Raw genomic sequence first — 17,773 nt, 5'->3', positions numbered from 1 at the left:
CTGCTTTGCATGCAGAAGGTCCCGGGTTCAATCCCCAGTGTCTCCAGGCAGAGAAAGGAATGCCCCTTGTCTGAAATCTGGGAGGGTCACTGCCAGTCAGTATGGACTGTTGGGTTAGACGGTCTGATTCGATATAAAGCCACTTACTATGCTTATCTGAAGGGAGCTTAAGAAGCTGCCTAATACAGGCATAGGCAAACTTGGCCCTTCAGATGTTTTGAGACTACAACTCCCATCATCCCCGACCACTGGTCCTGTTAGCTAGGGATAATGGTAGCTGTAGTCCCAAAACATCTGGAGGACCGAGTTTGCCTGTGCCTGGCCTAATACAAGGTCAACTTGGGGGTTCCTTCTAGCCATGACTGTCTACTCTGACTGGCAGCAGTTCCCTAGGGGGCAGGAAGAGAGAGGTTGCTCCTTTTACTGCTACCTGATCCTACCTGAGACCTGCGGGTACAGGGCAGTATGCAAATGTAATTAATTAATTACCGGTAATTTATAATATTAACAACCAGAAATGCTGGAGGACTGAACCTGGGAACTTCTGCATGCCAGGGGTGCCAACTTGAATAAAATATGGGGAGGGGGGAGGTAAGCCCCGCCCCACATAATTGATCACAGGACGTGACACACACACACCATTTGAATGGCAATGTACATCAGTTTTGGGGGAGCCCAGCCACCTCAAATATTTTATGGGGGGGGGGGCGGGACAAACGGACCTTGCTCCCCAGGCCTTGGCTAAGCCAAAGAGTTTATTCTGAGCCACTGGCTTCTGGGAAGACTTATGAGCAATTCTATTCTGGGAGGGTTTCTTCAAGAATGGAGAAGGAACCATTCTGCACAAGACGCAGAGTAAAGCAGCAGAGCTCTAGGCAAGCTGCCAATGGGGTGTGTCATAGATCTGAATGCTCTCAACACCTCAGAGAAAGTTTTCTGTATACAAGAGACAAGCATATCAGGGACTAATGCTCAATGTGTCTCTTTTCCTTGTGTGCTCATCTAGCATGGGGAGAGGAATCTGTGACCCTCCATATGTTCTTGAACTCAGACTCCCATCATCCCTCACTATTGGACATGCTGACTGGGACTGATGGCAGCTAGACTCCAAGAATAGCTGGAGGGCCACAGATTCTCAAACCCTGAGCAGGGATTAAAAAACAACAACCCAACAAACTTGGGTGAGCATTTAAAAATGGGATGTCCCCACCTGCAGTCAGAGGTAGCACTGCCTGAAATGTTATCACTTTGATTGACCACCTCACCTTGCATAGTGCATAGACAGAAAGGTATAAGAGCAGCACCGGAAGCGATGCCCTTTGCTATTCAAGGTGCAGGAGCAGTGCCGCCTTTTTGCATCTGCTTGCAACCCAAGGTCAGTCAGAGCCAATCCCAGAGAAGCATTAAAAATAAAAATCAAGCAAGAGCCAGAAACGAACGTGGACAGATCAAGAAGTCAAGATTTTGCATTCCAACTATCTATAGGAAATAGTTTTTTTATTATTATTTCAAGTTTTCATAAAAATCCATAATTATTGAAATCAAAGTTACAGAGGAAGTTCGTAACTTTCTTTTTTAAATCAATTGTTGTTTTGAATTCTTGTTGAATTTCCTGTCATTGTTAGGATCAACACTGGAGTCTGTCAGAATAGGTCCTACAAACATGGGAAGTTCTGGAGACGTCAGCAGAACCCCCCCCCCAAAAGGTCAAGGGGGAAGTGATGCAGGATTGTGGGCCACAGAAGGAGGGTGGGGAGCTGGGTGGAGAGAAGAGAGGTTTGCATGTTTCTTGAACTGGATCTCTTTATTATTAAATCTTTTTTATTAAAAAAAAACTCCCACACACGCCTCTCATTACTGAGTTCCAGCCATTGCTCTCTCTCCCTCTCCCTTCCTCAGATCATTTTCATGTTGAACTTGCGTGGCGCATCCGCGGCAGAGCTGATGCCGGCATCGGATTTGCGCGGGACATACTCTATTTCGATGTTGTGCTTGGTGTTGCCTTTGCCCCGGCTCCAAAGGAAGAGGAGCACCAGGCAGAAGAGGACGACCCCCAGGAAGGAGATGAAGCCCATCGTGGTGGCAATGATGAGGGTCTTGATGTCAAAGGGGAAAGGCACCGTGGCTCGCGTGCTGTTGGCGTCGCTCTCGTTGGGCTGGTTGGAGATGAAAGCAAAGGTCTTGTTGGGCTGGTGGGGCCAGTCGGGGGAGTAGCTGCGGACGTGCAGGTGGGCCAGCATGGTGTCGTTGCCGCCAGCATTGCTGGCGATGCATAGGTAGGTGCCGTTGTCTTGGATCTGGGCATAGCGCACCTCAAGAGTGCCATCAGGGAAGACGGTGAGCCGCCCATTGGTTTTGGTAGAGATGAGGTGCTTCCTTGGTGAGAGCCACATGATGGTCGGAGGTGGGTCTCCATCCGCACGGCAGATGAACTGGACCGTGTGGCCCTCATCCACAAAGATCTGCTGGGGCTTGCGGTCCCTTATCCGGGACCGGCGGCAGATGAAGTAGTTGGGCAGGAGTGCCTCGGAGAAGTCCTTGAACTCTTTGCCTTGGACAAATTCAGGGGTTGCGCAGGTGGGTTGACGCTTGTTGAAATTGAGCCTCCAACGGCGGCGGAAAATCCAGAGAAGCCGGCAGTCACAAGCCAGAGGGTTGTTGTCTATGATGAGAGTCTCCAGATTCCCCACAGAGTGGAAGGCTGACTCTTCCAAGGTGCTCAGGAGGTTCCCTGAAACATTCAAAATGCGCAAGTAGTTCAGGCCCCGGAAAGCGTATGGTTCCACCATGGTGAGCTGGCCACCAACCAGCTGTATCTCCTGAAGCCTGAGTAGATCGTGAAGCATGGAGCCTTCGATGGTGATGATGGGGTTGTAGGACAGGTTCAGGAACCTGAGATAAACCAAGTGCCTCAAGGAGACGTAAGGGATGGAAGTCAGGTTGCAGTGAGTGATGGACAAGGATGTCAAGTTAAGCCCGTAGAGGCAGTTGGATGTCATGGTATCCAAGTAGGGCCAGTGTGAAATCTCCAGAACCTTGAGTCTGTAGAGCCTCTTAAATGAGTAATCCCTGATGGCGTTGATGTTCAGGTGGCGCAACCGCAGCACAATCAAACCGTGCAAGTGAGAGAGAGCTTCTGTGGGGATGGACGTCAGGTTGCATTTTTCCAAAGTCAGCTGCTCTAAGCTGTTGAGGCCGCTGAAGGCCCGGTGGGAGATGTAGACCAGGTCATTGTCCCCAACCTCCAAAGACTTCAGATTGTACAAGTCCTGGAACATATAATCCAGGAGGATCACAATTTTGTTCTCGCTAATGTCCAACTTGGTGAGGTTGCTGAGTCCAGTGAACACCCCGAGTGGGATGAGTTTGAGCCTGTTGCTCCTGAGACCCAGAGTCCTGAGGTTGAAAAGGTTATTGAAAGCCCCCGGCTCAATGGCACTGATAATGTTCTCGTTTAACTCCAGCTCCTCCAAGTGAGGAAAATTGGCAAATTCATCCTGGTTGAGAGTCTTGATGCGGTTCTTTCCCAGGTCCAAGAGCTTTGTCTCCGTGGGGATGCCCTCAGGGACAGCCAGGAACCGCTTCCGGTGGCACAGCACCGAGCGCTCCTGGGCAGAACAGTCACAGCGGGGTGGGCAACCTGTGGCAGAGCCTGAGAGGATGGATCCCAACATCAAGATGAGAATGGGCTGCCAGCAGGCCAGGATTGGGCTATACATGCTCAACTCGCCCACCACCATCCTATCTTTCACCTGCAGGCAAGAGAAACAAGAGGAGGTGTTAGAAACAGAATGGACATGAACTCACCAGGTGACATGATACTGTTGATATCTACGAAAAACCTGAGAGAGTTGATGGGGAGGCAATGTTTTAAAAACTCACAACTCCCTGCAGACTGCTAGCAGAGGAGCTAGCTATGCACTGAACTTGATGGCACATTCAAACAGGCTACACAAAGACACCTCTGCATGCTGTAGGCCTGGACGATGTGCTTGCCCCCTGCAATTGATTCTTAGGCATGTTCTTGGAAGTATTTGGGGGCAATATCTCTAATAGGCCATTTGTGGTGTGGAAAAATATCTTAGCACATTTTGGGGGAAGTGGGGTTTGGGGCCTGAGTTTAGTAAGCCTTAGGTGGGCTTGACTTCCCCCTACTCCAAACTACATCAGAAGCAGGTGGAGACTTGACCAATGTCCTCCTGAAGTTCAGTGACAAGGATCAAACCGCCCAATCCCAAACCTCATTTGTGAAGCACCAGCATCTTTTAGGCTGTGGAACTAAGGAGGGAGGCAGGGAATCTGCCAGTGCAATTAAGGTTTAGCTGCATGACCATGAGGGGAAGAAGAGTGCTTGAAAGCTGCTGTTAATATCCTTTGCCAGATCAACGTGATCCTGTGAAACTCATTGGAACACAAAACCAATGGCAGCAAGGAGGTCGTTTGCTCTCCGCCACCCCTGTCTCCTTCCCAAAACGTCCCCAAAGCTGCAGCCCACAAACCTGGCAAGTAGGATTGGGTAATATATGGATATATCTTCCAAAACTGGTTTGAAGTTCACATTGTGATAATTGTTTCATAATATAACTCACCAGCTAAACACTGCAAACCTCAGAATATCACCTACTAAACATTGCAATCTACCACAATGTCTGAAGTAATGATGGGACTATACAGAGGCAAACAGGACAATGTCCAGGCAACTGTTACTACTTAGGGGTCTAAAATGGATACATGACAATATTATCAATCATCACACACTCAGTTTACTCAGCAGGCAAGCCAAAATGCACCCAAATGAGACTTTCGGTTTAGGGCTTGGCTGCCAAATGGTGGTATTCAGGACAATCCAAAGTACGGTGAGGAGTCATAGTGAATACAAATAATCTGGGACTGCCAGGCTGCCATAAGCAGCAGAAGCCTGGTGGTGGCAGAATCAACAACCGGGGGAGGGGGGAGCAGTGGCAGCATGCGAGGCCTTGTTGTGGTGGCAGCAGTAGCGGCAGCCTGCAAGGTCTTGTGGCAGTGGCAAAGGCGGTGACAGCCTGGAAGATCTTTTCACAGCGGTGACCATCGTGGCGGCCTGCGAGACCATGCGGTGGCAGCAGGAGATGCTGGCAGAAGCAGAGGCGGCCTGCGAGGCCTCGGTGAGGCAGGCTGCCACAGCTTCTGTCACCGCCTCCCACTATCACCAGGAGGACTTGCAGGCCGCTGCCACTACTATTGCCACCATCTGCTGTCGCCACCGGAAGGCCTCTCAGGATGCCGCTACTGCCGTCACCTCCTGTCACTGCCGTGAGTCACCACAGGCCTCTGCAGCAGTTGCCACAGCATTGTCCTGTTTGCCTCTGCGTAGTTCCTCCCTTATCACAATGCTGAAAACCAGTTATTGCCCAGCCCTACCGGCAAGTGCTGAGGGACTGCTTTGCAGTCTACTCATATATTAGGATAACAGGTTCCACTAATGAAATCCCCACTACAGAACTGAGATGCGTATGAATGATGGCAGCTCCTAGCTTAGCAGGCAAGAGGAGTTGCGGGCCGTCATCCAAATGAATGACACACACAACCTTCTTCCCCTGAAGCCATTCTTCAACTGCCTTGGAGAAGTTAAGAGCCAATGGACACCTTTAACACAAAAAGGTGGTAGACCAAGCATCCACCAGATGTTCCTCCCATCCTCCATGACCACTGGCCATGCTGGTTGGGGTTGTTGGGAGTTGGAGACCAATAGCATCTGGACTCCAGCTCCAATCACTCTGGGCGGCTTCCAACACATACGAAAACATAATAAAACACCAAACATTAATAATAACAATCTGATCTGCAATAACAGGCTTCCTCAACCTTGGCCCTCCAGATGTTTTGAGACTACAATTCCCATCATCCCTGACCACTGGTCCTGCTAGCTAGGGATCATGGGAGTTGTAGGCCAAAAACATCTGGAGGGCCGAGGTTGAGGAAGCCTGTGCTAAGACTTCCAGATGGTGCCATGCTGCACTCCATGAGCTGTGGTCATTGCTCTGAATGCTCCACAATGTTATTAACATCAAAATGCCAACCCTGTCCACCCCCCCATTCAATCTGGATTTGCCATTTATGAGGAAAATCCAGTAAGTAACAAAACAAGACAAGACAAAACAAAACAAAACAAAACACTATGCCCAATTATCCAATTGTGCTAGCAACAGTCCATTGGCAAATTAAGTGCCTGTCCAGAAGCACACAGGGATCATTTGCTGAAGTGGATTCCATCAGCCCCAGGCAATAGCCAGGGATGGTGGCAGTTTGAGTCCAACTACCCCTGGAGGCCTTGGCATCCTCATGCCCTCCATACTGCAAAGTAAGGTGGGAGGGTGGCAGTGCTGGAGCTTGAGAGGTCTAGGAGTGGAGCTGCCATAAGGAGGGACATTCAGCCCTTCCCCTCCATGGACTTTGTTCCTCCTTCAGAGGAGGGGAAGGGTGAAATCATTCTCCCCCACTCACAGTCACGAGGGGCGGGGTTTGCACTCCTAGAAATCCTATCAGCTCTGAGGGCAGCTGTTTCTTACCTGTTCTTTGGTTTGCTGCATTGGCTAAATAAAGCAAGTTCCATCTATATCTTGGAATATATTGATCAATTGTCCCATATTCTGGATTGTGCATTTTCAGACTGAATGGCTGGTGGGGCTCTTCTGAACATCCCTTTTATTTGTTAACAGCCCTGAAATTACCAGAGGCGCAGAATGCTGCTCATAAACTCTCCAGGAAGCAAGTTAGAATTGTGCGCTGCATCAGGAATTTATTGGCAGAAGTGAAGCAGCAGGACTGCAAATTAAGAGACAGGCCCCTGAAGCCAGTAAGGCTGTGGATATTGCATCTGGGGAGGACAGCATTTATGGGGCCCACTCCTTTGCAGCCAAGATGGCTTGTCTGGGCTTTCTCATTCTGCTCCCGTTTGATAGGAGTTCTGTATTCAAACGGTATTTTACAGATTCAAGCTCAATCTCACGGGAAATGAGCAGCTTTATCAGCTTAAAATAGGATGTAGATCTTTTCCTTCCGAGAAAGAGAGAGAAGACATTCTCAATTCTAAGAAGTAAGCAGTTTGACAAATGCAATGACTTGAGGGATCTTTGCTAGAAGTGTTCTGCATTATGTTTCCAAAGCTAATGTTCAAGGATACCTTAATTTTAAATTATGAAATGTTGTTGTACTGCGGATCACTCTTCTGGCTTCCTTGCTGTTACTAGGCTAGAGTACAAACACATGAATAACCTGCTGGGTCAGGGCAGTGGCCCATTTAGTCCAGCACCCTCTTCTCATAGGGGCTGAACAGATTTCTGTGGGAAACCTGCAAGCAGGACTCGAGCACAAGAATCCTCTCCCCTCCTGTGGTTTCCAGCAAGTTATTCAGAGCAGAGCCACCCTGGCCACTAGCCACCAAGAGTCCTTTCCTCCATGCATTTGTTTAATAGTAATGCACGTGCTAAACTCAGCTTCTTGGAGTCACCGATTTTGAACATGCTACTCATGCGCTGCTCCCAGAAAGAGGCAAGTCCATTTGAAAGGCAAATGAGCCAGGAGAGAGCTGAGCCACCAAGAATCCCTGCCAAGGGACGGCACTGCATCTGATACATAAAGTTATTTGGGAGAAGTTATGGCTCTGTCAAAGCGGCCTTTCCTTCCCCGCCATAAACAAGCCCACCGCCTTGCCAGAGGGATGCTGAAACCTCCTGTCACATTGCTTCTGGTGCCTCCATCTTCTTTTCTTTTTTAAATGTTACCCCAGCTGTTACAAAGGATTGCATCTGTTAATATCACACATTATGACGCTTCCACTCATCACCTCCACTGGCTGTGTTTATCTCTGTTGTTATGCAGATGCTCAGCGTTTGCTTTGGCTAATGCTATTTACAGCTGCTTCTGAATATATGCCACACATTACTTTCAGTGGTTAGGAGATACATCTTTGCATTACTCCTGTGCATTACTCTCCTCCCCTACCCCAGTACTATTTATGGCTCTTGGATACACCCTAAACATTGCTTTCATAGCTTCTGCTTATAAGTGTCATTTTGCAGAAATGTATGGCCTGCACTTAACTTCCCTTCCCTTCCTTGAAAATTATTCAAACATTTTTGTAAGTTGCAAGGTTGGGAAGTGATGGGTGAACCACAAATCTGTCCGTTTTCCAACCCCCTGCCAAACCCAAGGTCTTGTAAACCAGGGCTGTCCTGGCCAATGCAGACTAAGGAGTTAATTATGGTTTTACTCCGCTGAATTCCTTCTTCACAGAGTCAGTCCCAAACTGGATCTTGCTTCTCCATAACTCCCTTGGCAGTGCTCTTTGTGGTCAAGAGCTGAGGAAGTTGCTCTTCCAAGGGACATGCAGAAACCACACACAGTTTGTGTTGCATGCCAGTCTTACAGCAAGAAATTTGGTCAATGCTTAAACTTTTACCAAATCCAGAGGTGAATGTCAGAAAATTCTGATGAGTAAATTTGAGAGCCAGCTGGGTGCTTTCCGTAGATGTCCAAATGCCAGGCCAGAATCAGAGGGTGGCAAGGCTAAGCAGGGCTAAGAAAAAGCTTTCTGACTCAACAATGCAATTGTTCTAATTTTGCATGGAGCATCCTAGAAGGCCAGTTAAGGCTATCAATGTCTGGATAAGGCTAAGTCACCCAAACCCTCTCTCAAATGAGAAATAAGGGTAAGGCTGTGACCATGGCTAGTAACCCAGTGGCCATGTCCTCCCTCCTCTGAATACCAGCTGGTGGGATGCCCAAGTGGCTGAGTTGCTGTTGCTCTTGGGCTTTGCTTGTGGGCTTCCCATCCACACCTGGTGGGTCCCTGTGAGAGCAGGAGGCTGGATTCGGTGGTCCAGCAGGGCTCTTCTTATGTTCAGTGGCAGGCGCGTGGGAATTATATCTTTGTGTTAGTGATGTTGCTGCAATTCATAGAGCTCTCTGGCTTGCTATATTAATTTGCCCAGGCTTAAACGCTGGGCTCTGCTAAGAGTCAAGCCTCATTTCCCCAGAAGGACTCTGGCTCAGAATATTCCACCAGATTCTGAGCATGTGCACTCAGCGCTCAGCAGATCTAGTGGTCAAAGATCTAGATCACTCTTGAGATCAGGGTGGGGGCAGACTTTGATGGTGGTTTTTAAAAATAGAATGCCAGCATCTCCCCAATCCAAGCCGGGTGCAAAAGAAACAAAGAACAAGAATCAAGAAATAAAGAACAAGAAATAGCTCAGTGTTAGGGCATCTGCTTTGTGTGTAAAAGGTCCCAGGTTCCATCCCCTGCATCTTCAGGCAGGGCTGGAAGAGTTCCTTGCCTGAAACCTGGGAGAGCTACTGCCGGTCAGTGTACATTGAAGGAGCTAGATGCACCGAAGGTCTGATTCAGTATAAAGCAGCTTCCTATGTTCCTAGGGTGCCTCTGAGCCTAGGAATTTGTTTTCAGTACCAAAACTGAGCTGAGCTTGCAGTCATTGCACACAAAAAGTCTGTGCTTGGGTATATATATATATACCCAAGCACAGACTTTTTGTGTGTGTGTGTGTGTATATATATATATATATATATATATATATATGTATCAGTTTATTACATTCATAGCCCAGCAGTCAGAGAATAGAATATTAAGTGGATAAAAAACAAAACTGATAAAACAGATAAAAAAAACTAAAAACAAATTTAAAACATTCAGTAAAACAGACAATTAAAACAATGTACAACAATGAATTTAGACACACTGTGCAACAATAAACTATCCCAGGGAGTTGACTCAGAGTCACCCATGGAACTGGGTTTGGGGATTTTCATACTGGACTATTTTGAGTTGGGTGATAGTCTGCGTCTACAGATTTGCACATAGAATCTGGCGACCATCCAGGTCTTCTTCTGGTCTTTGCCTAACAGCAAAAGGTCAAATTTTTGCTTTTGCGGGAGGTCGGCAAGCCTCACCAGTAGGGGATCAATGAACTTACTGCGTGCCTCTTCATAAAAGGGACATTTAAAGAATAAGTGTTCTGGGCTTCCTATCTCTCCCAATGGACAGGTGCAAAGTCTCTGGGCATAGGGGACTTTTCTAAAGGCTCCATCCAGGACCGGCGAGGGATGAGCCGTGCTTCTGGCAAGTGTAAAGGCCCTTCTTGCATTTCTAGATACGAGAAAGGAGAAATATGCTGCCGATGCGGCTATGTATCTCTCAATTTCTCCAATTTTATAGTGTAGCCTTACTGGAGTTCACCGATTGGGTCTGTGTTGCTCCGGGACAGGAGGAAGGAAGTCAAATGACACCGAGTTGGTTCAAAGAAAGAGTTTATTCTGCTCTCCGGATAGCAGAAGGCACTTGCGTGATCAAGTCCATAGCAAGTCCAAAGAAATGACAGGTTTCATGTAGTTTATATATCCTCCAGGCACCCTCTCACTCCTCCCCTAGGAGCCCAACCACGTCGGCCTACATACGCAGGTTGACATCACATATGTTCCTGCTCTGGTACTCTCAACCATAAAAGGATCTTCCTTCCTGTACTTCTGACCATAAAAGGATCTTCCTCTTCCTACTCTTATCTGGGACGAGGACACCATCTCCGGGAACACGCTTTTGGCGTTTTCCCCAGACATCGGTCTTGCACGTATTTTGTGGTCAGCACATAAGATAAAGTTCTGACGTGTTTTCTTTGTTCCCCTAGAGAGCCAAGGCCATCCCTTGCCGTGACTGATAAAGGAGAGAGCTTGTTTATGTTTTTGCTCAACAGCTCAAGTTTTATGCATTTAAAAGTGCTCTCTTTTGAAAGAACAAAAAAAGGGGGGTTGAGTCAGTTTTAAACTTACTACACAGAAAACCATTCCTTCAATAGTCGGGGCACCTTCTGTGCTTAGGGAGTTTTCTCCATTTCAGCATCCTAATAATGTTGTTGTTGCTGCTGCTGCTGCTGAGGCTAAACCACTGGAAGTCTGAAACCTTTGTTGATCTATTGCTGGTTGCTCAGCAGATCTAGCAGGATATCCCAATCCACCTTCTGTGGAAGACACATGCAATGAAGATCTTCCATGTTAGCCTTTACTCTTAAGGAGCTATGTGAACTGCAAAACCAGCTGTTTCACAGGCACAGAAACAGAAATTATTAATACAAACCACATGCTTTTGATTAAAATTTAACAGATGTTCTGTGACCAGGCCATGCTGCTACAGACTACGTTACCAAGCCAAGGATGAATGTTTTCCAAGACAGCTGGTAAAATCTCAAGCCGTTTCCAAACTCCCAAGTGAGCAGCATTTGCTCCTGAATCATTCACACATCCCACTTCTTTCTGGCTCATTGTGATCACTGAGGAACTCCAAACTCATGGAACTGCCCAAATATTAACCTCCTACAGGTTAAAATGTGTTTACTGCGCTAGGGATGTAAACATCAAATCATACTTCCTACCACAAAACGAAGTCACTTTTCCCATTGGTCCTCTAAAGAATTGCCATTAAATGTCAACATTCACCACATTTCCAACACTATGACACAATACAACTCTTCCAGCATTGAAGGGGGTTGGACTAGATGACTCTTGGGGTCCCTCCCAACTCCACAATTCTAACTAGCTTTCACCATGTGGTTCTTTTCTTCTCTTATGGATTATTGAAAAGTTTTAAAGACATTTACAGCAGAAGTATCTCCTCCTTTAAGGAATAAAAATATCACTTTTTCATAAAAGGTCAGAAGACCTCAAACAGTTGCAACACCTGAGCAACAGCTTAGGAACCGCAGGCTTGCTTGGAGGCTTCTCTTTACTGGCTTGGGGTTAGAACACCTGAAAACATGGCAGCTTGCTGTTAGGCTGTGCTTTATCTAGACACCTCAGCATGCTTTGGCAGGGGAGAACTTGCGTACACTTAGGGGGTGGTCGAGATGTGGTTTTATCACTTCACTTCAGCATGCTTCAGCAGGGTAGGACTCTGGTATGCCTAAGAGGGTGGCAGGAAGTGGCTTTATCACTTGAGTAAATGTGTGAAAGCATAGGAACACACTTCCTTATTTGGGTAAATGTAATTAAGAGTGATGGTCCCTGGATTTAGCGGAATGGGAGATGTCAACAGGGGAGGAGAGTTTAATATTTTAATTAGGTGGTCGTGATAGGCTGTAACCCCTGCACACCCCCAGCCAATGGGGGACAGGGGAGGGACCTTTTTGCTCAAGGGATGGTGATATAAACTTGTGTTTTTCTGAAATTGGGTGTGCCTGCTTTTGGGACACCCGATTCTTGCAAGAAACATTCATGTAATCAATAAAACTTTTTGTTGCTTCACCAATTTTGCTCAGATTTTATTTTGAGGGTCTCAGGACCCCAGGCGTTTTTATATCTCACACCCTTTCCCCCGCTTGGTGATACAAGAATTGCACCTCCTGGAAGTAGACTGACCACAAGGCCCCATGGCATTAGCCTTCATCTGATGGTAGATGATTGGCCACTGGGTATGCTGACTGGGGATGATGGGAGTTGGAGTCCCACAATTCCTGGAAGGCCACAGGTTCTCGGTCCCTGCATGAAAGTTATATACTGATCAAACTAGGATTATAACTCATTCATATACTGGTTGGCTGACACTTGTATTTCCCACTCCAACCAAGGTTTAAATTGGGAGCCATCTGCGAGAAGCTTTTTCCTCCTATGCTACAGGTCTCATGCCTTTCTAAGGTGGCCTCTCCATTTAAGAGCCACTCCCATAGTTAAACCAAGCCAACACGCTTCTGAGTTGGGGGGAACCAGCTGATCGCCCATCACTGGCAGAGGAAGAGGTGTGCGGGGGGAGTGCACTGCCCCTGGCAGTGCAACCCCGGCAGGGTGCCATCACGGCTGCCCCCCTGCCCGTGCTGGGCACCATGCCCCTACGGGCAGCACGCCACGCCCCCGGGACGTGCGCCAGCCCCGCTCCCCGCCACTGTTGCCTATGAGATGCAGCTGGGAGAGCCAAAAAACCCTCCAAAGGCATCACTGGCTTTCCTGAAAGCAGCTGAATCAACATCTCACTTGGTTTAATCCTCTCAAGCAACATATGGGGTGCAGCAACCAGCAACCTCTCACCTACTTCTCATCCCAAAGGAGCAAGAGGAAAATCTGTTTCAGTTTAACACCTTCTGTTCTTGTGATATTCACTGGGGACATTTATTTTCCAGATAAGAGGGTATTACTTTGCACAAACCTAATTAAACTTCTTTGAAAAGGGAAAAGAACAAACAGACACCTTCTTGGAATTAGCCAAGACAAAGAAAAAGATCATCCCAGACAATTAATAAATGTGCCTGTAATTGTGACTACAATCTCTACAGCAGGTAGGACTCTAGCATCTTTAAGGCCTTGTTTTACCATGGCTGGGAATGAGGAAGAAAGTCAATTCAGATTGCATTTAAAGGCAAAGTTACCTAATTCACACTTTCTGAAACAATCTTGGAACAGAAACTTGGCCATTGTTCAAAATTTGCACTTCTCCAAATTTTCATTGCAGTTTTTCAGCCAAGTTGTGTGTTCCAAATGGCTTGTATGCAAGGGCGAAGTGTGCATATACAAGCACATATTAGTGCAAGTATCAAGCACAAATGCATTACGTCAGGGGAAATTGCTTTGCAGATTTATTTCATAAAATTTATACATCGCTTGAGTTTTTAAAATCTCTCAAAGCAGTTTACACAAAGAATAAAACAATAAAATTATCAATAAAAACAACTGTTTAAAACAACTGTTTTGAACATTCAAAAAAATTAAAAAAAATCATCAATAAACTGACAGCAGATCATCACACACATCCACATTCTACATGTCTGGGTGGGCTTGTTTAAGAAAAAATGTTTTTAGCAGGCTTCAGAAAGAGTACAGCGAAGGAGCCTGCCTGAACTCAATAGGCAGGGAGTTCCAAAGTGTGTCAAGGGAAATTGCATGCAAAAATATATACAGTGGTACCTCTGGTTATGTACTTAATTCGTTCCGGGGGTCTGTTCTTAACCTGAAACTGTTCTTAACCTGAAGCACCACTTTAGCTAATGGGGCCTCCCGCTGCCATGCGATTTCTGTTCTCATCCTGAAGCAAAGTTCTTTTTTAAAAAAAAAAAATAATTTTTATTGAATGATTTTATGTTACAAAAAAAATTACAACCATACTACCATTAAAGATGATTGAGAACACAGACATTTTGGATTTAGAAGGTTTCAACAATGTTTTTGGGTGGCATGCATATGTGTGGTATGACAAGGTTAAAGCACATAAAGCATTTAAAAACCATATTGTCAGGAAAGCATTGCTAAATGTCTGGATAAGATATAAGGACTTATTGGAAAATAAAACCCCTAGGTGGTTGTCACCGATGGAAGCAATGGCTCAGAAAAGGCTCAATATGGAGGCCAAATGGCCGAAATATTGGGAAATTTTGGAACAAGAAGGAGACAAATTGAAATTGCAGAGTTTTGAAAAATTAAAAGATAAAGTGTGAGACTGGCTTCATTATTATCAGATAATGGAGGCATATAATTTGGATAAGAAAATTGGCTTCCAGGTGGAAAAATCAAAATTGGAAACAGAATTGTTAAAACCCAATACTAAGATTTTGTCAAAAATGTATAACTTGTTGTTGAAATGGAATACTCAGGATGAAACCGTGAAATCTGCTATGATTAAATGGGCACAAGATTTAGGATATAACATTATGTTTGCTGACTGGGAACAGTTGTGGACCACAGGCATGAAATGTAATGCCCTAAGAGAGAATATTATGAAAATGACATACAGGTGGTACATGACACCAGTCAAGCTTGCAAAAATTTATCATGCGCCCGATAATAAATGTTGGAAATGTAAAGAAAATGAAGGTACTTTCTTTCACCTTTGGTGGACGTGCCCAAAGGTTAAGGCTTTCTGGGAGATGATATATAATGAATTGAAAAAGGTATTTAAATATACCTTCTTGAAGAAACCAGAGGCCTTTCTCCTGGGCATAGTCGGCCAATTGGTGCCAAAGAGGGACAGAACTTTCTTTATGTATGCCACAACAGCAGCAAGAATACTCATTGCAAAGTATTGGAAGACACAAGATCTACCCACCTTGGAAGAATGGCAGATGAAGGTGATGGACTATATGGAATTGGCGGAAATGACTGGCAGAATCCGAGACCAGGGAGAAGAGTCGATGGAGGAAGATTGGAAAAAATTTAAAGACTATTTACAGAAATATTGTAAAATTAATGAATGCTAGAATGATGTTGGATAGAAACTAAGTGAACTTTAGCTGAAAGGTTATAAGGAATATGAAAAAATTGTTTATTAATATGTAAAAATCTAAAATTACAATATTTTATGATTAATGATTAGGATACATAAAGAGGGGAGGGATTTGCTGAACGAAATAATTGAACTGGAATACAAAAAAGGGAGGTGTGAAGAGGTCCTGGAACTAAGCAAATGAAGGTCAAGTAATGGAAGGAATGAATTGTTTTTAAATATTTTTACTTTGTATTTTTTTCTTTATTGGTGTGTTTTGTAATATCTTGAAAACTTTAATAAATATCTTATAAAAAAATAAAGAAATAAAAATTACATACATCAATATTTAGTTTGTAATTTGTTATCTACCGTCTTATTTCCTCCCAAACATTCCATACAAAAACACACATATGTACACACACACACACACACACACACACACGTGATAATAGTGAAAGTAAATATTTCCCCCCTTTTATCTTACAAAATCTTTTCTTCAACTTTGACTTCCTGTCAAGTCCCTTTGCATATATTTTATCTTACAATCGAATGTACACAAAACAATAAACCTTTCTATATAAATTTTCCAATACATTCTGAAAACATAATAAAACCTTAATTGTTGTCCACCTCCTTTTAGTTCCTTTATCACTCGAATGCTAGCACGGAGTCAAAACTATTATAGTATTTTTGAAGATATCTTCCATAACCATTCCATTTTTCTGCAAATTTTTGCTTTGAGTTTACTCTGAGTTTGCTAGTCAATTGAGCCATCTCCACCAATTCCTGCAACTTGATTTGCCAATCTGTTATTTTTGGAGCCTCGTGATCTTTCCATCCCTTGGCCACAAGTATTCGAGCCGCTGCGGTTGCATACAAGAATACCTCTCTTAGATTTTTTGGGATCTCTTTATCTAAAATACTTAATAGAAATGCCTCCTTTTTTTAGTAAAAGTTATCCCCATCATCTTTTTTAATTCATCCCCCAATCTTAATCTTTTCACACGTCCACCACACGTCACCGTTATTTCCTCCACATCTCCAACAAGCATTCGCCAAATTTTTATACATTCTTGATAACCTGGAAGGGGTAAGTTAGGTGAAGCAAAGTTCTTAACCCGAGGTACTATTTCTGGGTTAGCGGAGTCTGTAACCTGAAGTGTATGTAACCCAAGGTACCACTGTATGGAGAAATCCACAATAAAAGGAAGGATTTCCATGAGGACTAAAAAATTTAAAATTGGCAAACTGATGCTGAAATGGAGAGGCCTGAATGTAAAACTGTAAAAACAAGAAGGCGAACTTCACATATCTGCCCCTCCCTGGCCACAGCAGATGTAAAATGCTAACATGCTTAGTGGCACTGCAGCTCAGGCCCCACACCTGCAAAACCTCTGCTATTGTTCTCTCTGTTATTCTCCTTTGGAATCCCAGTCACTGTACTTGTGATCTTGCTGAGAAAGCATTGAGGAAGAAGGAGAGAGAAGCAGAAGCATCACTGGCAAAAGAAAACTCAGTCTAAGGGGTCTAATTAGGCTGAGACTGGAGAGGCTACACCTCATTATATCCATGAACATCCTGCCTTATTTGGACGAGTTTGGGAGCTGACAATTCCATGTACATCCTTGTGGTAAAGAGCTGAGCATCAAATGGATATTAGACAAAAGAAGCAGAGAAGCCACTAGACTCCAGCCTCCGCCTCTTGATATTACAAGGCTTGTGTTTTCAGATGATTCATCTGAGGAATGCCAGATTCTCACAAAAATAACACAGCCTTATGAGGAACAGTTGAGAGAGCTGGGCCTGTTTAGCCTGGAAAAGAGGAGGCTGGGGAAAGATATGATAGCCACCTTCAAATATCTAAAGGTTGTCACATGGAAGAGGGAAAAAACTTTTTTCTCCTGCTCTGGAGGGTAAAGGACTCAAACCAACGGCTTCAAGTTACAAGACCAAGAGAGGATCCAACAGTCAAAAAGGCGGTTTCTGTATGTACTAGAGAAGTGTGGGGCAGAAGGGGCAATGTCAACCTGGGAAGGTAGCTCATTTAGGAGAAGGTAAATGCTGATCCTAAACCTCCACTGCCTTGCAGGACATCATTGGGGAAAGAAAAGACGAAGAAGTAAACCCTAGACAAATCCAGACTGGAGTCCCTAAGGTGGTTGGATGGCATCTTGTACACCTCCTTCCTTCAACACCTGCAGCCAAGCTGGTGCTAAACTTATTGATCTGCTCTCTTTTGGACCCCCTCAGTGAGTCTGAGAGGGGTCTCTTTTCATCTGGGCAGCCCAGGATCTCAATCCACACTGTCCACACTTGCGCTTCAGGGAGGTCACTTTGGATTCATCCCCATTGTCTCTCAAGACAGATGGATGTCAACAGCTTTGAGGAGAACTTAGTTGTAGAGAATCCCCTGTGTCTTAGCCCACACAGTTTGATTTAAAACTGCCTGGGCAAAGGAAAACATATCACCTGATTACAGATAGGTAGCCGTGTTGGTCTGCCATAGTCAAAACAAAAAAATTCCTTCCAGTAGCACCTTAA

The 17,773-nt window shown here is 45.1% G+C and overlaps 2 protein-coding genes across 7 annotated transcripts in view; both read right to left on the bottom strand.

The window, feature by feature from the left end:
• Positions 1-17,773, bottom strand: part of LOC308485665 (uncharacterized protein) — a 539,283-nt gene that overhangs the window by 180,751 nt on the left and 340,759 nt on the right. The gene's annotated exons all lie outside the window — the stretch shown is intronic.
• Positions 1,477-17,773, bottom strand: part of LINGO1 (leucine rich repeat and Ig domain containing 1) — a 665,590-nt gene continuing 649,293 nt past the window's right edge. For all 6 annotated transcript variants that reach the window (XM_081021548.1, XM_081021549.1, XM_081021547.1 and 3 more), the window contains one exon: positions 1,477-3,752. In XM_081021548.1, the coding sequence (XP_080877674.1) occupies positions 1,896-3,740 (1,845 nt within the window). In that variant the 5' untranslated portion in view covers positions 3,741-3,752 and the 3' untranslated portion in view covers positions 1,477-1,895. The remainder of the gene's footprint in view (positions 3,753-17,773) is intronic.

Source organism: Podarcis pityusensis (assembly GCF_964106645.2).
Source record: "Podarcis pityusensis genome assembly, chromosome: 9".
Taxonomy (NCBI): Eukaryota; Metazoa; Chordata; class Lepidosauria; order Squamata; family Lacertidae; genus Podarcis; species Podarcis pityusensis.
Note: the sequence above shows the minus strand (reverse complement) of the source record. Positions and strands in the feature narration are given on the sequence as shown.